The sequence below is a fragment of the Pan paniscus genome, chromosome 5, assembly GCF_029289425.2.
Source record: "Pan paniscus chromosome 5, NHGRI_mPanPan1-v2.0_pri, whole genome shotgun sequence".
NCBI lineage: Eukaryota > Metazoa > Chordata > Mammalia > Primates > Hominidae > Pan > Pan paniscus.
In genome coordinates this window covers 20,031,422-20,055,398 of record NC_073254.2, presented here as the reverse complement: position 1 = coordinate 20,055,398, position 23,977 = coordinate 20,031,422, and the positions used below count along the sequence as shown (strand labels likewise).

Here is a 23,977-nt window from a genome sequence, read left to right as displayed (position 1 = left end):
CCAGGTTTTCTCAAGAGGCAGCAATCCTCTTTGGAGATCTGGACACTGACTCAAATTTCTCCTCTGAATAAGGATGTTGAGTTTGTTCAAGAATGAGGAGAGCCCAAAGTCCAGAAGCAATCACTCAAGTGGGACTTGAGAAATAAGTAGAAATTCCTCCCAGACAGTGACATGAGCCCAAATGGAAGAGGTATAGCAAGAATTCTAAGCCTGTCTCAACTCCAGCAGGACATTACCTGCCACAGGGATGGGGAAGGCAGCACTGTACCTCGCCTGCTCTGTGTACCAGCCTCCCCACTTCTGCACCTTTGGCAAGACCAACCAGGGACACGTGCAGGGCGGGTGTGTGTGTGTGTGTGTGTTTGGTCTCTTTCCACCAATCCCTGAAGGGCCTGAGCACTCTGTCTGACATACTATAAACATTTAAGTAGACGTCATTCCATTCCATCCCACCTTCGTTATGGATCTCATTCTGAATAAACATCACATTCCATTTCCCTGATTTATTGACTCATTAAAGAGATTCTTCTGCTGTTTCCCATACCGTTTGTATTTAAAGATGGGACTCTGCTATCAGAACTGCCTTCTACAGGTGGTAGAATCTAAATTTTGAAAGATCAGTGGCCCAAACTAGAGCATATACCAGTGGTTTTCTACACCAAACCAGGGGTACCCTCCATGAATAATTTTTTAAAATTAACTGAACAAATATGCCATTAATCACTGGTGTTTGGCATTATTTTCAAAATAGATTTTCCCTCAGTTGACACCAGAAAAATAGTAGAATATAGTGGTCTAATATCAGGGTTGCCACTCACACTTTCTGAACAGCTAGTATCCAAGGAAGGAAAGGAACGTGGAAAGAAAAAGGAAGGAGGGGACTCTCTGGCTGGAAACAAATTCTTAAAGAGCTGGGATCATCCTCGATAACCACAATCTAACCACGGGAAATCGTGCAGTCGCCACTGTCAAAGACATCTGATGATTCCATCTCTTCTGCTTCTGTGGAAGACCCGCAACCTTTTGATAGAGCCCATTTTTTCACGATGTTTCAATAGTGCTCTAACAGCATTCTTTTATATATTGTTTTGTTTTGAATAGGAAATATGTTCACAAGGTTCAAAATCAAAATACTATAACAGGATCCATCTCATTATGTAATAGGGCATGACAAAGAAGTCTCACTTACCTCCCTTTCCCATCTTACCCCAATCTCCTGGACCCTTACAGTAAACTCTAAGGATTTCCTTTTTACTGCCAGATGTTAAGCCAATACAAATATCTGTTTCTATTTTCCTTCCTTTGTTATATAACAAGCAGCATAGTGTGTACTTTATTCGGCACCACGCTTTTTTCACTGAATGATGTGTCTGGAGGCCTCTCCACATGAATGCATAGAGCACGCCCTCAGTCCTTTTCTTACTCCTACCAAAGATTCCTGCGTGTGGCCCACATTCATATACGAAGTCTTACTGATACACACTTGGAGAATATTCAGTGTTTTGCTACTGAAAGCAATGCTGTGACTAAATATCCTGTTGAGTTGAAGAGTAAATGCTTTTATGATTTTAATAAATATTGCCAAAACGCCCTCGATAGGTGTTGTATAATATTTTGCACTAACATTAGCTCAATACTTTCCACAGGCGCCAAGGCCATAGAACTAACTGGCGGAAGAATACAATGAGAGTGTAGGTCCCAGACAAAGATCCAGGGCTTTGCTGATAAAAGAACACCAGCTCGACCCTCTTACGCAGCTCCCACTTAGATAAAGCAACAGTTGAGTACCCACAGACACGATTCCCAGGGCTGCCTTCCTTGCCCTTGCTGTTTACATCTCGTCTCTCCCCTAAGAGAAGAAAAGAGTGTCTTCTGGACTCAGTAAATGTGGCTGGCAGTCATAAGGAAGAGGAGGCACTTTTAAGGCCTGAAGCATCCATGTGGGAATAAAAATACTGATTCTGTTTCCAAAGCCCACCTCACACGCAGCATGAAGTCATTCATGACCTACACTTCATCCCTATCTAGGGCCTTACAAACCTGGCAATGCCACCACTGTGACTCTTTAAGAGCGCCATATATATCCTATGCGTCCACACAACCATGTACCCTGGAGTCCAGCGCTGCAGAGTGCCAAGTGGAATAAAACCATTCCTACTACAAAGTTAACGGTAAATACCACCTCTTCCCTCTCACAGAGGGTAATAAAATCCTCCAGTGTGGGACCTCCCAAGCATACAGAAGATATTAACACTATTTCAGCCGCAATGACTCCTGCTAAGACAAACACAAAGCAATAGGGGAAAAATAAAAGGCAGGCGATTTCCTCCACCATTGGCAATGGTATAACTGGTCCCACAGCTATTATTCTTCTGCTTGGCAGAAAGACCAGTGTGTGCAAGTGCAGTTTCACACTGTTTCCCTGGGACTCCTCTACACAGGGATCCTTTTGACTAGCGCTTGGATCGTAAGATGATATGATCGTTTCTCTACCTCACAATGAAATGAGAAATGGAGTATGGCACAATTTAATGGGCCCCTCATTCTGAAATCTGGGTATGGGTTCAGAGGCACTAGGGTAAGTGATCACTCCCGTGCTCTCTATCAAGCAGCAGAGGGGACAGTCCAATAGCATCCCGGCCTCAGGCAGAGCCACAGCACAGCCCTTTGGTCCTCGATCCTCCTCATCAACCTGTTCTCGAAGGAAACTATCTTCAGATCCCTGCAGGCTACACAGAGAGGCATTGTAAACAGAAGGCTCACACACCAGCCTCCACAAAGCTGGTTGGGTGGGGGACAGCCTGGATCTAAGAGCCAGCACAGATCTAGAAGCAAATCCCAGCTTTATCACTTGCAGCTGAGTGACCTCAGGCCAGTTACTTAACCTCGCACTGCTTCAATTTTGTCAAAAATAAGAATATCTCACAGAGTTTCTGTGACAATTCAGCATGGGGAAGTGTGTAAAAAGCCTAACACAGTACTAGCAGCTCATTAACACTCAGTGGGTATTTTTTTTCATTGAATGTCATGAAATTCAGCTCATAATCTGAAACATCTCACTTTTTAATAAAATATGAAAAAATAAGCATGTCTAAATTGTGTTCCTGGGTAACTGACATTTACTGTTCATTTACTATATGCTGGGCACTGTGCTAAACACTTCCCATGCCTGCTCTCACTTCATGCTTACGCTGATGTGAGGCTGGCATATACACTGAACAATCGTTACTCTCATTCCCACTTTGCAGATGAGGGAAATGTGACTGCAACAGCTCATGTATCTAATCTCAGTTTACAGTAGAGAGTAAATGCCAGGATCAGAACCAGGTGTGTGGGACAGCACAGCCCCATGCTGCCCTCCACTGGAGCAGACAGTGCAACACCACATTAACTCAGCTTCCAACACAAAGCACACTCATGAGACCAAGAAGGCACGGTCTGTGTCCTTGTTCTCCTAAGACACAACAGTGACATTTATGATTTAAAAAAAAAAAAAAGAGAGAGAGAGAGAGAGAGAACCAAACAGGCATAGTCTAAGTTGAAAGATAAAAGGTGATATGGTTTGGCTGTGTCCCCACCCAAATCTCATCTTGAATTCCCACGCATTGTGGAAGGGGCACAGTGGGAGGTAACTGAATCATGGGGGCAGGTTTTCCCATGCTGTTCTCGTGATAGTGAATAAGTCTCATGAGATCTGACGGGTTTAAAAACAGGAGTTTCCCTGCACAAGCTCTCTTCTCTTGTCTGTCACCAAGTCAGATGGGCCTTTCACCTTCTGCCATGATTGTGAGGCCTCCCCAGCCATATGAAACTGTGAGTCCATTAAGCCTATTTTTCCTCCCAGTCTCAGGTATGTTTTTATCACCAGTGTGAAAACAAACTAATTCAGTAAATTGGTGCCAGCAGAGTGGGGCGCTGCTGAAAAGACATCCCAAAATGTGGAAGTGACTTTGAAACTGGGTAACAGGAGGAGGTTGGAATAGTTTGGAGAGCTCAGAAGAAAACAGAAAAATGTGGGAAAGTTTGAAATTCCCTAGAGACTTCTTGAATGGCTTTGACCAAAAGCTGATAGTAATATGGACAATGAAGTCCAGGCTGAGATGGTCTCAGATGGAGATGAGGAACTTGTTCGGAAATGGAGCAGAGTAACTTTTGTTATGTTTTAGCAAAGAGACTGGCAGCATTTTGCCTCTGTTTTAGAGATTTGTGGAACTTTGAACTTGAGAGACATGATTTAGGGTATCTGGCAGAAGAAATATCTAAGCAGCAAAGCATTCAAGAGGTGACTTGGGTGCTGTTAAAGGCATTTGGCTTTATAAGGAAAGCAGAGCATAAAACTTTGGAAAATCTGTAGCCTGACAATGCGATAGAAAAGAAAATCCCATTTTCTGAGGAGAAATTCAAACTGGCTGCAGAAATTGGCATAAGTAACAAGAAGGTGAAAGTTAATCCCCAAGACAATGGGGAAAATGTCTCTGGGACATGTCAGAGGTCTTTGTGGCAGCCCTTCTCATCACAGGCCTGGAGGCCTAGAAGGAAAAAGTGGTTTCATGAGCCAGGCCCAGGGTCCCCATGCTGTGTGCAGCCTAGGGACTTGGTGCCCTGTGTCCCAGTTGTTATGTGGCTGAAAGGGGTCAATGCAGAGCTCGGGCTGTGGCTTCGGAGGGTGCAGGCCTCAAACCTTAGCAGCTTCCATGTGGTGTGGAGCCTGTGAGTACACAGAAGTCAAGAATTGAGGTTTGGGAACCTCCACCTAGATTTCACAAGATGCATGGAAATGCCTGGATGCCCAGGCAGAAGTTTGCTGTAGGGGTGGAGTTCTCATGGAGAACCTCTGCTAGGGCAGTGCAGAAGGGAAATCTTGGGTAGGAGCCCCCACACAGAATCCCTGCTGGGGCACCACTTAGTGGAGCTGTGAGAAGAGGGACGCCGTCCTCCAGACCCCTCCAGACCCCAGAATGGGTCTGGGGTCCACAACCAAGAAGAACCAGGAGCCTGCCTCCTGCAGGATGGCACACTGTGGGCTTGCGGCAGGAGGGAGGCAAAAAGCTTCAAGTCAGAGGCTGGGATGGGATAAGCTCCATGACGGTGCCAGAAGGAAGTCAACAGCTTGCACCAGGCACCTAGAAAAGCCGCAGACACTCAACACCAGCCTATGGAAGCAGCTTGGAAGGAGGCTGTACCCTGCAAAGCCACAGGGGCAGAGCTGCCCAAAACCATGGGAACATACCTCTTGCATCAGCAGGACCTGTATGTGAGACATGGCGTTGAAGGAGATCATTCTGGAGCTTTAAGATTTTACTGCCCCGCTGGATTTCACACTTGCATGGGGCCTGGTAGCTCCTTTGTTTTGGCCAATTTCTCCCATTTGGAAAGGCTGTATTTACCCAATGCCAGTACCCCCATTGTATCTAGGAAGTAACTAACTTGCTTTGGATTTTACAGGGTCATAGACAAAAATGACTTGCCCTGTCTCAGATGAGATTTGAGACTGTGAACTTTTGAGTTAACACTGAAATGAGTTAAGACTTTGGGGGACTGTTGAGAAGGCATGTTTGGTTTTGAAATGTGAGGACATGAGATTTGGGAGGGGCCAGGGATGGAATGATATGGTTTGGCTGTGTCCCCACCCAAATCTCATCTTGAATTCCCATGTGTTGTGGGAGGGGCACAGTGGGAAGTAATTGAATCATGGGGGTGGGTCTTTCCCATGCTGTTCTTGTTGCAGTGAATAAGTCTCACAAGAGTTGATGGTTTTAAAAATGGGAGTTTCCCTGCACAAGCTCTCTTTTCTTGCCTGCTGCCTTGTGAGACGTGTCTTTCGCCTTCTGCCACGATTGTAAGGCCTCCCCAGCCAGGTGGAACTGTAACTCCATTAAACCTGTTTTTCTTTCCAGTCTTGGGTATGTCTTTATCAGCAATGTGAAAATGGACTAATACAAAATGTAAACCTCCACAGGCCAGAAGCAAAACAGGAAGAGAGGATAAAGTGAGCCTGCTGGGCTTGGGGTCCACAACCAAGAAGAACCAGGAGCCTGCCTCCTGCAGGATGGCACACTGTGGGCTTGGGGCAGGAGGGAGGCAAAAAGCTTCAAGTCAGAGGCTGGGATGGGATAAGCTCCATGACGGTGCCAGAAGGAAGTCAAATACTGTCACCCAAATGCAGCATGGGGCTGTAGATCTAAGGAGCTTTAAGATTAGGGATCCAAGCCATAGGCCTAGGATCAGCTCCATCCCCTCATTGTATGGGTGCTAGACATCTGATGGATCCCTGGGAAATCTCACTCTGGATTTCAAGCCTAGAGAATTGGGTGGAATCACCTGCAAATCCACTTATAGGGTGAAAAGTAAGAGACGGGGGATGGGGGAGAAGGACAGGAAGGAAGAAAACAGAGAAACGGTAAAGAACAAAAAAACCTTCCTCTGAATATGACCCTGCAACCCAAAATTCTAAAACACATGGATAAATCTAATGCTAAGTAATACAGCCAGCAGAACAAATAATCAAACATTAACTTACCTCAGTTGAGATTATTTTTATGAAACAATCTGAGACTTTAAAATAAGTGTGTTTTAGATATCTTAAGAGATACATGAAAGCACAATTCACTGATGTGTTCTAGAAAATAAAATTCATAAAAATTCTGGTTTTGTAAAACAGATCTAAAAATGCATCTTTAGGATTGTATCCATCTCCCAGTCAAATTCTTCTCTGAGAAGGAAAACACCAGCCACCCTTTCAAAGAGTTCCTGTCACAAACATTAAGCTGCATCAGAAAAGAAGACCAAAAAAGACACAGAGAGTAAGTGATGAGAGAGATGTAAGAATATAATGAAGGCGAAGAGGGGAATGAGATGTAATAGAAAATTGCAGGAAGGAAGGTCCAGAAGGAGTAGCCAAACGATTCAAATGAAAAAGAGAAACTTCCACATCTGGACAGGATGGAATAATAAACCAGTTTTACCCTTCCATATGTAAAACTAATAATAATAATAATAATAATAAGACAAATATATAAAATCACACCACTCAAAACAGAGGACACCAGGTGACCAAGGACACAGACCCCCCAGAGGGGTGAGACCTAAGGAGAACATGGGAGAGCCCAACAGTCTCCTTGATTTGAGGAGACAGAGCCGGGAGTCTGGACAAGTCAGGATAGCTAGAATTCTCAGGGCAGAGTAAAGGAGAGAAGAGAGCTGCGCGAAGAACTCTGGAGATCTGCAGAAGAACCCCTACAGCATTCAACTGAACACTGATCATGTGTATTGAAAAATCTACCTAAGGTCAGGGAACAAACCACACAAAAGTATTAGAGGGAATAAAGTTGGAGCTCACACAGGACCAGGAATAGTGCCAGTTCTCAACAGCCAAGGGGAAAACCTGATAATTCACGGGTTATCAGTTACAGAGCTAAGACAGGTCTCGCATAGGTAGTGGGCAAAACTATCCCCAGACGAAACTCTATACTGGTCCTGCCTAGTAAGGCTTAAAAAGAAGACCTAAATGGATCAAAGTGTTTCTAAGTAATCCCAGAATAAAGCTCGCGGATATTAGGAAGGTAAAAAATATCCAATGCATCAGAAGGTAAAATTAACAATGTTTGGCAATATCCTATAGTAAATTACCAGGCATGCAAAATAGAAACAAAATACATAATACAAAGTACAGAAGAATCAAAAGCAATTCACCAAGGAATGACAGATGTCAGAATTAGTAGGAAAAAATGTGTTAAAATATGGATTATAATATTCGTTATGTTCAAAAAGCTAGAGGAAAGACTAAACATGTTAAGTAGAAACAGGGATGATATTAAAAATATCCAAACCGAAGCAAATGAATGAGATGAAAAATACACAGGATGGAGTTAACAGAAAATTAGACACTGTAGAAGAAATATTGGTAAACTTGAAGATAAAGCAATAGAAATTATCCAAAATGCAATATAGAAGGAAAAAAAAAATCACTGAAAGAAAAATGAACAGAGCACCAGTAGTGGCAAAGTTTTAAGTGGCCACATACACATGCAAGTGGAGTACCTAAAGGAGGAGAGTAACAGAAAGTATCTGAAGAAATAATTGACCAAAATTTTCCAGATTTCACGAAAAATATAAATCCAAGAAGCTCAACCAATTCCAAACATAAGAAATCTGAAGAAAACTGTATCTATGTACATCATAATCAAACTGCTTAAAACCAGCGACAAAGAAAACATTGCAAAACGACTCAGAGAGAAGAGACACATTATGTACAGAAAAACAAAGACAAAAGCAAAGTTAAGAGCAGATTTCTCACAGGAAACAGGGCAAGTGAGAAGAGATCTAGGAATATCACCTCTAAAAAACTAAAAGGGCCAGGGCACAGTGGCTCATACCTGTAATCCCAGCAGTCTGGGAGGCCGAGGAAGGAGAATCACTTGAGGCCAGGAGTTCAAGACCAGCCTGGGCAACATGGTGACACCCCATCTCTCTACAATTTTTTTTTAATTTTAAAAGTTAGCAGGGTGTGGTGGTGCACACCTGTAGTCTCAGCTCCTCAGGAGGCTGAAGTAAAAGGATCCTTTGAGCCCAGGACTTGGAGGCTGCAGTGGGCCATGATCACGCCATTGCACTCCAGCCTAAGTGACAGAGCAAGACCCTATCTCAAAAATAAATACACAGAGGTAAAAAAAACTATTAATCTAGAATTCTTTTCCCAGTGAAAATATCTCAAAAATAAAGGCTTTATGGACGTACAAATGCAAAAGAATTCATCATTAGCAGAAGCAGACCTTCTGCTGTGCAGAAGGGAAATATCAGTTGGGAACCCAGATGAAGAGCACTGAAGATGGTAAGGACCTAGGAGATATAAAGACTTTTCTTACTATTTAAATATCTTTAAAAGCTGATCAACTATTCAAAGCAAAAATAATCATAACGTATTTAGGAGTTGATAGTATACATAAGAATTAAAATACGTGACGGCACAAAGGCCAAGATGGGAAACAGGGAAGTCTGCTGTTCTTACGCTATACAGAAGTGGGGTAACAGCACTCAAAGTGAAGTGAGACTGTGATAACTGTAAATCCTAAAGCAACTGCTAAAATAACAAAACAAAAAGTTACCCCTCATAAGACAAAGGAAATAAAATGGAACAATAAAAAATACAATTAATCCAAACAAAGTAAGAGAACAAAGAAAAAAAATGTTACTCATAGAAAGCAAATAGCAAAATGATCATTTCAATCCAACAACATCAATAATAACATCAAATGTAAACAATCTAATTAAAATAACTTCGAAAAAAGAACAAAGTTACAAGAATTTAACCAATTTTAAGACATTATAAAGCTACTGTGATAAAGACAGTGAAGTATTGTGTCAAGATAGACAAATAACAGATGCATGGAACAGAATACAGAGTCCAGAAATAGCCCCAGACATACATGGTTAATTGATTCCAGACAATGGTACGAAGACTTTGCAGTGCAGAAGGAAAGGTCATTTCAACAAACGATGCTGGAACAACTGGATATCAATATGGAAAACAAAATTTCAATCCGTACCTCAGATCATCCATAAAATTCTTCAAAGGAATCACAAATCTAAATATAAAACTGAAAACTATAAAACTTCTACAAGAAAACATAGTAGAAAAATCTTTGTGACCTTGGGTTAGGAAAGATGTCCGAGAAACAATATCAAAAGCATAATCCATAAAAGAAAAAAATTGGTTAACTGGGTTTCATCAAAGTTAAAGAACTTCTGCCTTTTGAGGAACAACACTAATGAAAAGACTGAGTGAAAATATTGCAAATCCCACATCCCACAAAAGAATCATATCCAAAATTCACAGTTTCAAAAATCAATAAAAAGATAATAGGGCCAGGTGCAGTAGCTCACACCTGTAATCCCAGCACTTTGGGAGGCCAATGTGGGCAGACTGCTTGAGCCCAGGAGTTCAAGACCAGCCTGGACAATATAGTGAGACCCCATCTCTACAAAATATAAACAAAATTAACTGGCATTGTGATGAGCACCTGTAATCCCCGTTACTTGGGAGGCTGAAGTGGGCGCATCGCTTGACCTGGGAGGTCAAGGATGCAGTGAGCTGAGATCATGCCACTTCACTCCAGCCTGGGCAAAAGAGCAAGATCAAAAAAAAGAAAGAAAACAAATGGGCAAAATATTTGAATACTTTGCCAAATAGTTATATGAATGCAAATAAGTACATAATATTCAGCATCATTATCAACTAAGAAAACACAAATTAGGCAGGGAGCGGTGGCTCACGCCTGTAATCCCAACACTTTGGGAGGCCGAGGTGGGTGAATCACCTGAGGTCAGGAATTCCAGGCCAGCCTAGCTAACATAGCGAAACTCTGTCTCTACTAAAAATACAAAAATTACCTAGGCGTGGTGGTGTGCACCTGTAATCCCAGCTACTTGGGAGGCTGAGGTGGGAGAGAACTGCTTGAACCCAGGAGGTGGAGGTTGCAGTGAGCTGAGATCACACCACTGCACTCCAGCCTTGGCGACAGAGCAAGACTCTGTCTCAAAAAAAAAGAAAAGAAAAGAAAAGAAAATACAAATTAAAATCATAATCAGATACCACTACACTCCTATCAGAATGGCTAAAATTACAATGACTATAACAAGTGCTAGCAAAAATGAGGAGCAACTTCCACTCCTAGGCACTGCTAGTGGAAATGTAACATGGTACAAGCAGTTGAACAGTTTGACAGTTTCTTTAAAAGTTAGTCATGGCCGGGTGCAGTGGCTCACGCCTGTAATCCCAGCATTTTGGGAGGCCAAGGCAGGTGCATCATGAGGTCAGGAGTTCAAGACCAGCCTGGCCAAGTTGGTGAAACCCCGTCTCTACTAAAAATACAAGAAAAAAATTACCCAGGCATGGTGGCGGGCACCTGTAATCTCAGCTACTCGCGGGGCTGAGGCAGAGAATTGCTTGAACCCAGGAGACGGAGGTTGCAGTGAGCCGAGATCGCGATGCTGCACTCAAGCCTGGGTGACAGAGTGAGACTCTGTCTCAAAAAAAAAAAAAAAAAAAACAGTCATATACCTACCATGCAGCCATTCCATTTGTAGCTATTTACTCAAGAAAAATAAAAGCGATGTCCATATAAAGACTTGTCCACAAATATTTATAGAAGCTTCATTTGCAATAGCCAAAACCTGGAAACAACTCAAATAGCCAACAATAGGTGGATGAATACACATATTGTGGAATATCAGTACAATGTAATACCCTACTTAGTAACAAAAAGGAATGAAGTATTGATAACACGCTACAAAATGCATGAATCTCAAAATAATTATGCTGAGTGAAAGAAGCCAGAGAATACATACAATAGGATTTCCTTGAACATAAATCTAGAAAATGCTAACCAACCTATAGTAACAGAAAGCAGATCACTAGTTACCTAGGCCTGGTGGGTAGGGAGAGTGGGCAGAAGAGGTGGTAGAGGGACAGTGAAGGAGCACAAGGAAACGTTTTGGGGTGATGAGTGTATCTTGATTGTGGTGATGCTTTAGTGTGTGTATAATTATGTCAAAAGTTATCAAATTGTACACTTTAGTTTATTGGAAGCCCATTATAATTCAATAAACAAAAGAGTAAGCAGAAAGATTCAGCATAATAAGTGTTTTCCCCAATCTGTTGAATTTTATAATTTGGAAATCAATCGTGACCTCAACAGAAACCATTAGAATGAACTAACCACCGCTGCCTCTGTCGGGCAGCAATTGGAAGGTATATTTCATAAACTGTAGCTGAAAAGGACAGTAAGTTTCCAGAGAAAGATGGATCATCAAATAATGGTAGTTGTTTGTTTTATTGTGAGATGACATCGTTTAGGGTATATTTAAAGCTGATGAAACAAAATTCTAGAGAAACTGATGGGCTGGTAATCAGCAGTCCAACTAAGCACAAAATCCATAGCCAGTCACCTAGATTTTCTCAGTAAAATACAGCTTATCCTCTGACAAAGAATAGAAAAATGGAGACTGAAAAAATGGTGTGGAATATCAGAAAAAAAGGGATTTGTACAGTGAGCTGACCAAAATAAGAAAGAAGAGAGCCACCAACCTTGACCTGGCTAAGGTGGCAAATCTGAGCTGCTACAGGAGGGGGAAGCATAAAGAGATTTGGGCACCGATTCAAGGCTAGGTTTTCATCGAGTGTCTAGTGCAAGTCAAAGGAGTGAAGGAGTTAAAGTGGTTGATAACAGAGTTCCAATAACTAACTTTATGCTGATGATCAATTCCTTAGTAGAGCTAGAAGACAGGCCAGAAGAGAAGTGGCTGAAATCAATCAGGAAATTGAGCTTTCTATGAACCTAAAGAGTAGAAGGAGAATCTTCCCTCTCTCCCTAAATCTTAATGGTTTCTAGGTCACCTGTATACCAACCACCTGAGAGTTATTAGTACCAGTAAAAATAGTTTGCAATGGGTGTAGTTCCAGGCACACTGATGGTTTTCATTACAGCAGCCCTAAAATTTTCAGTGCCTTTTTCTCTGTACCTTAAGATCCAATAATTTTATTTTAATTAACATAAAACCCCAAACAATTTCCATTTATTATTTCCCTAGATTAGTGAACCTCTCTGTTATCCTCTGCCCAACTGCCATAGAATCAGGAAGGTTTCTGGGCTCCTTAAAAGTATTATAGTTCAGCTCAACTATTGCTATCTCAACCTTTCTCTAAAGAGGTTCCCTTGTACCAATTCCTTAGCCCCAACAGATCAACCCTAGTATATATTTTCCCACTTCACTAGACATCTAAGGAAAAGTGTGTCTTAGGCCTCTCTCCACCTGATTCCTAGGGTGATGTCTTATTTCCACTGAGTCCCTCCACTGGCTTAAAGCGAGGCACTTCACTTTTCACAGTTAATGATCCCAAGTCTCAGAGGTTGAAGGTGTTGGCCCGTTTTTATCGGAAAGAGCAACCTGCTCTAGACTACATCTAAGCTACGGCGAGGCGAGTACAGACAAGTCAAAATTGCTTGAATGCAACAACTGCCTTGGCTACTTCACTGTCTAGGAGTACTCTGAGAAGGATAACACTCCCCAAGCCAGGCAACAGCAGCCAGCCCAAAAGAGCTGATTTAAAAATTAATAAAGTGATACACACTTACAATTTTTGATGTGATTCCATTTAGGAAGAATGTAGCACTAACAATTAATTATAAATCTAATTCTTATTCTTGATCCCTTTCACTTCATTTATACTAATAGAGCCTCATGGATAAAAAAAATATGAAAAGGTATGGAAGACGTGATTCCTTATTACACATGATCAAGTGATTTCACTCCTGACCAGGACATCACTCACAACACAGGGCCCTAGAATGTTTCTGCTGGATGGGACCATGTATAGGTCCCTATGCAGGTTGGGCTGGCAAGCACGTTATCTGAAGGGAATCAACACGTGTGGATGAAGACAGTGGCAGCAAACTGGGCAGAGGGAGAAGTCAACGAACTACAGTCAGGCCAATGAAGCCTTTACCTTGCCAGAGGTCTGGAGCAGACAGCCCATCAGAATGGCCCATGGAGGGCCTTTGTATTCTTGCCACATTCAGTCTTCGGATGTGGGCTGCCCCAGGAAGGGCATGTCTTTGGGCAAGGAGGCTCCCTGCAGCTGAGGCAATTCCCCAAGAAGCTGACAGCTGCAGGCGATCTGCAATCCCATCAGCCTGGACCCTCGGAGGGGATGCTGGGAGGTGCATTTCAATGACCACCACAGGTCTTTTAACAAGCAAAGACAAGACATGACTCCCCCAAGGGTCCCAATCCATCTCTCCTTCACACTAATTAATCTAAACTGTGCTACAAGGCCAATCCTTTAGAAAGGGAAATGCCAATGTTTAGCAAAGAAACTGTGCCAAAGAAAGGCTGGAAACTCAAGGACAGAAAGAGAAATTTAAAAGTTAGAAATCCTAAATCCCCACCTTGGTTACTCTGAAAGAAATGATCTACTAAGCACAGTACAAAATATACAGAAAACACTCGAGAAATATTAAAAATGACAACAAAATCCACAAGCATAAAAATAGTCTAAAGAGTTATTTTATTTCTTTCTAATTCTAAAATGATAACCTTTCTTATAATAGCCTTAGGATGCTGGTACAATTGAAATGTTAGCAGAAAATAATAAACCACATTTGGACAGGAAAAAAACCTGAAACTAAAGCAGCTGTAATAACATACTGCCACAAGGAAATAGTGTGTTCTAATTTTTAATTTTGCTTTTCAAGAACAAAGGAATCCAATAATAATAATAAAAGGTGAAAAGCCTGGACCATAAAAACAAATATAAAAAGAGTTGCTCAATATTTCTGAGGCCTGTAGAGGCAGTTCCCATTCATCACTAATTATAGAAAGAGTGAACCTTAAGTTTTTAAATGGTCTTTGCTACCCAGAATGTAATTAGATATGATGTAGTAAATGGAGGCTTTACCACAAGCTAGCTACCAGGAGGCACTGAATGGGAAGAGAAGGTAAAGGAAAGAATCAGAGGCAGAATCAGAGGCAGCACCTAGAGAGAAGACGATTTTTTGTTTTGTTTTGTTTTGTTTTAAAGAGACAGGATCTCAGTCTGTTGGCCAGGCTGGAGTGCAGGGGCATGATCATATCTCACTGCAGCCTTGGACTCCTGGGCTTAAGCAATCCTCCTGCCTCAGCCTCCTAAGTGGCTGGGACTACAGGCGTGAGCCATTGGGCCTGGCCCTGATGTTTTTTTGTTGTTGTTGTTGTTGTTTTTGTTTGGCCAGGGGGACATCATGGCTTTTATAGGCCTCACAGTCTCTGAAATATTACTAATAAGATTTCTTTGTATCCTATCCAGAAGCTAACTTCTGGTATGGCCTTAGAAGTCAGCCTGTGGGCTCGAACTGCCTCAAATACTTACCAGCCCTGTGATTTTTACATGGCACTTTTTCTCTGTGTCTAGGTTCCTGCATCTGAAAAACGGAGATTGTAACACCCATATCATAGAGATGGTTTAAAAATTTTTAAAGTGATACACACTTAAAATTTTTGATGTGATTCCATTTAAGAAGAATGTAGCACTAACAATTAATTATAAACCTAATTTTTACTCTCAATACATCATCTGAAAAACAGAGATTGTAACACCCATATCATAGATGCACGTCAAAAGAAAAAACTCCTTGTCAACGTGCTTAGCACAGGGTTTCACACTGTTAACTATTATCTCTATCGTCACCATTATTACCATTATTATTGCTATTATTAATCTAAATTTAATCCAGGTTGATGGCACCTAGATAGGTTTACCAAGACATTTTTCAGAAGCTAGCAAAATTACTTAATTAATAAACCAACCAACAGCAAGAACCCAAAACCCATAACTAATTAGTGCTTCTGAAATGCCTGAAATAGAACAACGCGGCCAGGTGCGGTGGCTCACGCCTGTAATCCCAGCACTTTGGGTGTCCAAAGTGGGTGAATCACCTGAGGTCAGGAGTTCGAGACCAGTGTGGACAACATGGTGAAACCCCGTCTCTACTAAAAATACAAAATACAAAAAAGTAGCCAGGTGTGGTGGCGCACGCCTGTAATCCCAGCTACGTGGGAGGCTGAGGCATGAGAATCGCTGGAACCCAGGAGGCAGAGTTTGCAGTGAACTGAGATCACGCCACTGCACTTTAGCTTGGATGACAGAGTGAGACTCCATCTCAAAAAAAAAAAAACAAAACACAAAAACACAAAAACGAACAAAGCACTTTTCTTCAGAGTTCAGAAGAAACAGCTGAGAATCCTGAAAGCGTTGTTAACATTCAGTGTGAGCATGAAGGAAGCACACAGCACTGTCTGTGTTCTGTGATACAGACCCTCTCACTCTTCTAGTTCATCAGATGGGCCCGGGTTCCAGTCACCTTCCCACTTCACTTCACATCTCCCCTGAGAGGCAATACAGCGGACGTCACAAACACGGCAAACACGGTCGGGGACAAGCTCACACACCTCTACAACAACAGCTCGTGGCAACACAACCGGCAGAAACACACCAGGGCATGGCAAGGGTGTGTGAATGAGGCACCTTTCAGCAGTTTCAGGATGCCTGGCCACTGTGTGGATGGGGTTAAAAATGACCATGGCTCAAAGGAAAGAAGAAAAAGGAAAGGCTTTCTTCCCAGATAGATTCTGATGCATGTGAACCAACATGTATTCTCCAAGCAGGTGGATTTTTAAACTTTAATTCCATTCCATAATTCTGCCAGCTCAGTCTTACAGACAAAAAGTGAATTTGAACATTTATAAAAGAGCAACATCGATCTGTAATAAAAGCTGACTACCAAAAGTCTAGGCTGACAATATTTTTAAAACAATAAAGCAACATATGCCTAAATGAAAGAAGCTACAACTTCACTGCTATTCTAAAATTTAAGTTTCTTTTTTTTTTGAGTCAGAGTCTCGCTCTGTCGCCCAGGCTGGAGTACGGTGGTGCAATCTCAGCTCACTGCAACCTCCGCCTCTCAGGTTCAAGCGATTCTCCTGCCTCAGCCTCCCGAGTAGCCGGGACTACAGGCATGTGCCACCACACCCAGCTAATTTTTTTGTATTTTTAGTAGAGATGGGGGTTCCACCATGTTAGACAGGAGATCTTGATCTCCTGACCTCGTGATCTACCCAACTCGGCCTCCCAAAGTGCTGGTATTACAGGTGTGAGCCACCACGCCTGGCCCAAATTTAAGATTCTTAATTCTTGGCCAGGATCATGCCCACCATGTCAGGACAGGCATCACAGTCAGAAAAGTCATATATTGCATAAATTGTTTTTTGTAAGGAAACCTGCCATCTGCATTTGAAAGCTACGCAAATACAAATATAAAAAATAATACAAAGGAAAGTCTAGGACCATATTTTCAGAGAGATATATATCCTGAAACACCTTGGACAGCTTACATAATCTATACAGAGGCCAGCATATGGCTTACTTTTTAAAATATCTCCTGGTGCAGATATGAAAGCCACCATCAGCACCAATAAGGCTGCGGTGCCACAGTCTGGTACACAGCTCCTTCTTGTTCCCTCAGACATGATGAAGGCGAATCAGCCATGACCGTTGCTCTTTGATCGTATTACTCTTTCGTCATGTGCTCCCTGCTTTTATTGTCTTGTCTTAACTTTCCTTTCCTTCCTTCCTTCTTCCGTTTGTTCATATTTACACATTTATCTGATATTTTTTACTTACAAGGCATCTTTCACGTTATCTTGTTTTATTCTTGAGTGAAGCAAGTATCATCACAACTTTTAAAAGTTAGAAAACTGAGACCTGAAATGCTACGTGACCTGTTCAGGACTTCAGAGTAAGGGGATGAACAGGAGCTTCATTTTAAGTTTTCTGATTCTACATACCATTTCTCCATGGTCATAAGAGTCTACTGTCAATCATTTTTCTTCCCCTTGCCTCTTCTTTCCTTCTTTCCGTGGACTGTGCTGCATCATGCTTGCTCTCCACAAGTACTTGTGTCACCTGCTTTGTCATTTTCACCCCATTCTTCTGCCCCCCCACCTTGCTTATCCCTTCCCAAGGCTAATTCCCACTTACCAGGTGTCAGCGTGCATGTGCCTCAGCAGGAGCCTTCCAGGAGCACAGGCTGGGCTCAGGAGGAGGCGCCTTGCCTGTGTGCTCAGAGAACATCCTATGTTTCCCAAGGAGAGAGCTCAAGATCCAAGGCTCCATGGCTCTTTGAAGACAGGGAGTATGGCTAGCTTATTCAATATTGTGATGCCTGCAACAGGGTGCAAATCCAGCTTCTAAACCTCACCAACAGCAAATCATTTGATTATAGAAATGTGTAGGATGACATAAATAAGGAGGATGCTAAAAAAAATTCTCTCCATAGTTTGGCAATGGAAAAATTCAGATGAGCCTGAATCTTTCTGTTAAGACACAATGCTACCTCCTTAAAATACTAGAATCCCTTCTACCTCACCCTGCCTCTAAAATGGCCTGAACAGCTCAATCCATCTCCCTGCATTTGTGTTAAACAGATGATATAAATGTTTAAAATATCACAATTCCTTTCTTTTATCATGAAAGCAAAGAGATGCTGGCTATCATAGGTTTTTCACATCAGCAATTTCTATTTGAAACCTATTTCACTATTATATTATGCCATTTTAATGAAATATATCAAACCTAGAGACAGGAAGAGAAAATAGCAACCACCCATATACTCATTATTCAGTTTTATCAAACCATAACATTTTGTCATATTTAACTTTAGTTTAAAAAAAAATTATAAATACATTTGAAACATGGTTTCCACCCCTCCCTAATACCATTTCCCACTTCCTAGAAAAACATTATCCTGAAGTTGATGTGCACTTTTTGAAAATGTATTTATATTAAAAATACAGAAGATTAGCTAGTGGTTTCTTATATATTACATGAACTATGCGTTTGGCAATATGGCAGTCAAGATATTCTAAAAAACCTTGCTAAAACAGAGCAGGAGAGGCTTAATAAATGACAACAAGATTCTCTTTAAATACATATTTGAGTTCAGGCATAAGTAGGGGAAATCTGGAGTATGAAAAAATAGAGGTGAATCAAGAACAGTGAGTACTGAAGTCCCAGCTGGAAGAACAGTGACCATGAATCCTGCATAAGGCCAGAACTTTGTGCTATACTCTATTTCTCTACACCTTTGTCAACAATTTAAAATGTTAGATTTAAAAAATTATTTCCCATTTGAAAAAGCTCTTTGTGGTTTTCTTTTGTTTTTCCCTGATTACTAATAAAGACAAGCATCTTTTCATATATTTATTGGTCATTATATATATATATATATATATATATATAATTTGCCACCTTCATGTTCACCCATTTTTCTCTTAAGTTACAATTTCTGTTTGTTTATATGGAGAAGTCCTTTATAAATGCCAAATGTGTATTTGACATACCACTGGACTCCTGTTAGAATGGCTACAATTAAAATGACTAACCCTATCAAGTGTTGCTGAAGATGTACAGCAACTGGCATTTTCAGACTACTGTTGGGAATCGAGATGGTGCAACCCTTCAGATAATAGCTTAGCAGCTTTTTTTTTTTTTTTTTTTTTTTTTTTTTTTTTTTTTTAGTTAAACATACACCTACTACTTGATCTAGTCATTCCACTCTTAGGTATTTACTCAAGAGGAGTGAAAACTTAGGACCCAGAAAGAATCATCCATGAATGTTCATAGACACTTTACTGGTAATAGCAAAAAACTGGAAACTACCCAGATATCTATCAATGAGTGGATGGATAAACAAATCATGGAACTGAATACTTTATAAATGCCAAATGTGTATTTGACATACCACTAGACTCCTGTTAGAATGGCTACAATTAGAATTACTAACCCTATCAAGTGTTGCTGAAGATGTACAGCAACTGGAATTCTAATAGACTACTGGAAGGAATCGAGATGGTACAACCACTTCAGAAAATAGCTTAGCAGTTTTTTTTTAAGTTAAACATATACCTACGTTTATGAGGAGTGAAAATGTACGACCCAGAAAGACTGATCCATGAATGTTCATAGACGCTTTACTGATAATAGCAAAAAACTGGAAACTACCCAGATACCTATCAACGAATGTATGGATAAACAAATCGTGGAATGGAATACTGATTAACAAAAGGAATCAACTACTCATATACACTATGATATGGATGAATTTCAAAATAATTATTTTAAGTAAAACAAGCCAGACAAAAAAGAGCACATATTCTAAGATTCCATTTATATAAACCTAAAAAATGCAAACTGATTAATGGCACCAGAAAGCAGATCACATGTTGCCCGGGGTGAGATGTGGTAAGGGCAGAAGGGAAGGATTGCCAGTGAGCAGGAGGAAACTCCTAGGGACAATGAAGATGTTCATGTATTGATTCTACTGGTAGCTTCATGGCATGAACTTGCAAGACGTCAAAACTTGTAAGACTGTGCGAGTATGTTCGTGTGCAGTTCATTGTATGTCAACTGATCAAAATGTACACTTTACATATGTATAGCTTACTTTATGTTAATTACACCTCAACAACACTGACTTTTACAAAAGCTCACAAGAATAAGAGAGCAAAGGAGAATCCTAACCACAGTAGGTCATCTGTCTTCTCAGATAAGAAATGTAAGTATTTCTTAAAGATAGTCACAATTAGGAAAATCCACTAACCTTCTCTTTATATCGTGATTTAAAAAAACAAAATATATCTCAATTAAGTTAAAAATAGCTGGAGGGGGAAGGTGGCATTACTGAAAACAAATATTTTTTGAAAAATAAAGGCAAGTGACTAAGTGAGGTCTAGATTGCAACAATATTGTTCCTCCTGCACGAAATATACTGTTAATGTTTTTGCTGTTGATATAATATACTGTTAATATACTCCTGTTGATAGCGGTAATCAGTATGGCAATATGTAAAGTTTTCCACTGGTTCATTCACATGGTTAAGAACCTTGCTCCACTGGGCCGGGCGTGGTGGATCACGCCTGTAATCCCAGCACTTTGGGAGGCCGAGGCGGGTGAATCATGAGGTCAGGAGATCGAGACCATCTTGGCAAACACAGTGAAACCCTGTCTCTACTAAAAATACAAAAAATTAACCAGGCGTGGTGGTGGGCGCCTGTCATCCCAGCTACTCAGGAGGCTGAGGCAGGAGAATGGCGTGAACCCAGGAGGCAGAGCTTGCAGTGAGCTGAGATCACCCCACTGCACTGCACCCCAGCCTGGGAGACAGAGCGAGACTCCGTCTCAAAAAAAAAAAAAAAAAAAAAAGAACCTTGCTCCACTGATCACGTCCTCATGTAATGATAACATAATAATATACTCCAAATCAGCCTGTATATTTTCACTCCATTGATGACACTGACCTAATCCATTATCATTCTTAGCAAACGTTATAATCATTTTTCTTTCTCTAGCTAAAAGTTTCTGAGTGCCAATCTGCAGCCACAAGTGAAACATTTCGTACCCGAACTCCTTAAGATTTTCAGTCAAATTGCAGTCAAAACTTTGTTTCATGCACGAAATTATTTAAAATATTATATCAAATTACCTTCAGGCTATGTGCGTAAAGTGTATATGAAATACAAATGAATTTCGTGTTTAGACTTGGCTCCCATCCCCAAGACATCTCATTATGTATATGCAAGAATTTCAGGCCTGGCGCGGTGGCTCATGCCTGTAATCCCAACACTTTGGGAGGCCGAGGTGGGCAGATCATGAGGCCAGGGGTTTGAGAACAGCTTGGCCAACATAGTAAAACCCTGTCTCTACTAAAAATATAAAAATTAGCCAAGTGTGGTGACAGGCGCCTATAATCCCAGCTACTCAGAGGCTGAGGCAGGAGAATTCCTTGAACCTGGGAGGTGGAGGTTGCAGTGAGCCGAGATCGCACCACTATACTCCAGCCTGGGTGACAGAGCAAGACTCCGTCTCGGGGAAAAAAAAAAAGAATTTCAAAATATGAAAAAAAAAAAAAAAACCCAAATCCAAAACACTTCTGTCCCAAGTATTTCAGATAAGAGATTGTCAACCTGTGTTTGAGCACTTACCATCTCCAAAAAGATGTGCCATGAGCCTGGTAAGCGTTTGCTTAAGATCAAACTCTACAAGCTTCACGGCCTCCATGGTGTGTGTCTCTTGTTTATGCGCAGAGCGAGAACTTTGTTCAAAGAGCTGCAGGCTTTCTCCATCCTTTATACCAGCAAATAACTGTAAACCAACAGGAAAGTATAAATAAAGAAAATATCCTGGCCCATCTATATCAGATAACTTTAAAATTCTGCTAAGAATCTTTTGACTCTAAAAAGTTGTAACGTGGGAATAAGACTCATTATGTCCTGTCAATAAACGTAATGAAATTAACATTCACTTAGTACAACTCTGAAGAAAACACTACCCTACATGGTATGGGGGGTTTTTAGAGAATTAAGACACTCTTCTGATCTTTGCTAATCTGTTTTTTATTTGCATGAACTTATAGTCAGTTCCCAACAAGAGACATTATCCTCAATTCTAGTGGAAATACTAGTGAATCGCTTTCATACTCTAAAATTACATCCCTGACCATCCCACAGTGTCGAGGAATTAAATCCTGTAAGGTCCATGAAGGTAGGAAGCAAGCTGGAATTTGCTAGTCCTGTATCTCCAAGGCTCAAGGCAGAGCCTCAAACATGTTTCTGCCGCTTACTATCTGTGTAAACTTAGGCAAGTGATACAGTAGCTAAGCCTCAGGGAATCATCTATAAAGTGGGAATAATAATAGTAAATTAGTAGATTTTATTACAAACAAAATAATATATAAAAAATACAGAGTATCTGGCACATTCCAATGGCTAAATAAGTTTTCCTCATTATTGTCTTCATGATTATTAACCACAGCTATCATTAGTCATAAGCTGCTTTACCACTGAAATAAAGTAACTTTCTGGTCAGTGACACAGCAGGTCTTTACTTGGTAGAAGATTGGCTCAGAAGGGATAACTGAGCAAATGAATGTATCATTCTTCCCACCCAAAGTCCCATAATCAAACATAAAAAATGTTTTAATAAAAGAATGAATCAGCTGCCATTTCTAGTAATGTTGGTCTGGATAATTAGAACCAAACTTCCTGATAAATGCTACTGAAAAAATACAGAAATTCTTAACAGCATTGAAGAAGTAAAACCGAGATAGAGAGGAGTGACTGAACTCTACAGGAAGCATGAAGCCAGGGGTAAAAAATTAAAAAATAAAAATAAAAAATAAAGTAAGCACAAAGCCAGAGAGAAGCATTGAGAATATCTGCCTATCTAACCTATCAACTGAAAACCTGAACATGGGTTGTAACAGCTTACCATGGAAGTGAGACAAAAGGGAAAGCTTTGCTGTGGAACCAAGCTGGGGTGTTTGAGTCCCTAAAAGACTCATCCCCCTGATGAGGATGAGCACAAAAGTAAACCAGTCCTTGTGTAGACTTGCAGTCAGGTATCACATTTTCTGGACAATCGAGAGAGCTTCAGGCTACGAAGATGATCTAAGGCAATCCCAGACATACTTCCTCTAACTGGCCAGCAAAATGAGACAAAACCGTTTTCAGAGAAATATTCTAATATCCTAGGCCTCAAATTATTCTTATGAGGACTAAAGACAATGACGGCTGTCAATGCTTCCTCTAAAAATAATTTAGAGCAACAAGAACAAATAAAACTATTGAACACAATGCCTTTGGCAGGCAGGCAGGCAGAAATAAATGCCAGTCAAAACCTAGGGACAGAACTGTTATACTCCTACCCCCCTGATAAGGCTTTGAAGTAAGCAAGAGCAAGCTGCAAAAAATAAGAGAAAGAGAGGAGAATGAGTGAGGTGCTAAGGTTGACCTTAGAAACCCAGAAAGTGTAAGTTACACTAAGTGTGAAAATCCTTTAAAAAGTGTCCTAGTAGGCCTGAGCAGGGACCACAGAAAAGTGGTGTAAAAGCATGCCCAATTTGAAGTGAGAGGATCCCAAAACCATAGTTACAATAAAAGAGAAAGGAGTTAATACAAAGCGAAAGACAACCTTTTCAATTGAGTAGGAAGAGAAAAAAGATGCAAATGAGAAAATTCAAGGTTGTGAAAGATAAAGCACAACTAAAAAATTAGAGGATTTACAAAACCATTCTCTAACCCACACCAAAAATAAATAAATAAACCACTAAAGTGTGCATTGCTACACTAACAGAAGAGGGCACCAGAGACTAAGGAAGTCTTTTACACAACCAAAAAGGAACAACAAATAAATTCAATAAAAATATAGAAAATTATTACTCAAAAATCAGAAAGTCAATTCAAAAGAGCTCAACTAATGAAAATCCAACTTTTCTCCCACCCACCCCCCAAAACTAAGGAGCACTAAAAGGAAACACAAACTAATACTTAAAAACTAAGTTACATATGCTCAATCAAGCATTTAAGGATATAAATTGCTTTAGTCAGA

The 23,977-nt window shown here is 40.8% G+C and overlaps 1 protein-coding gene across 8 annotated transcripts in view; it reads right to left on the bottom strand.

Annotated features, from left to right (window-relative positions):
• Window positions 1–23,977, bottom strand: part of FARS2 (phenylalanyl-tRNA synthetase 2, mitochondrial) — a 512,480-nt gene that overhangs the window by 346,783 nt on the left and 141,720 nt on the right. For all 8 annotated transcript variants that reach the window (XM_063605131.1, XM_003806719.6, XM_034961385.3 and 5 more), the window contains one exon: window positions 21,574–21,733. In XM_063605131.1, the coding sequence (XP_063461201.1) occupies window positions 21,574–21,733 (160 nt within the window). The remainder of the gene's footprint in view (window positions 1–21,573; window positions 21,734–23,977) is intronic.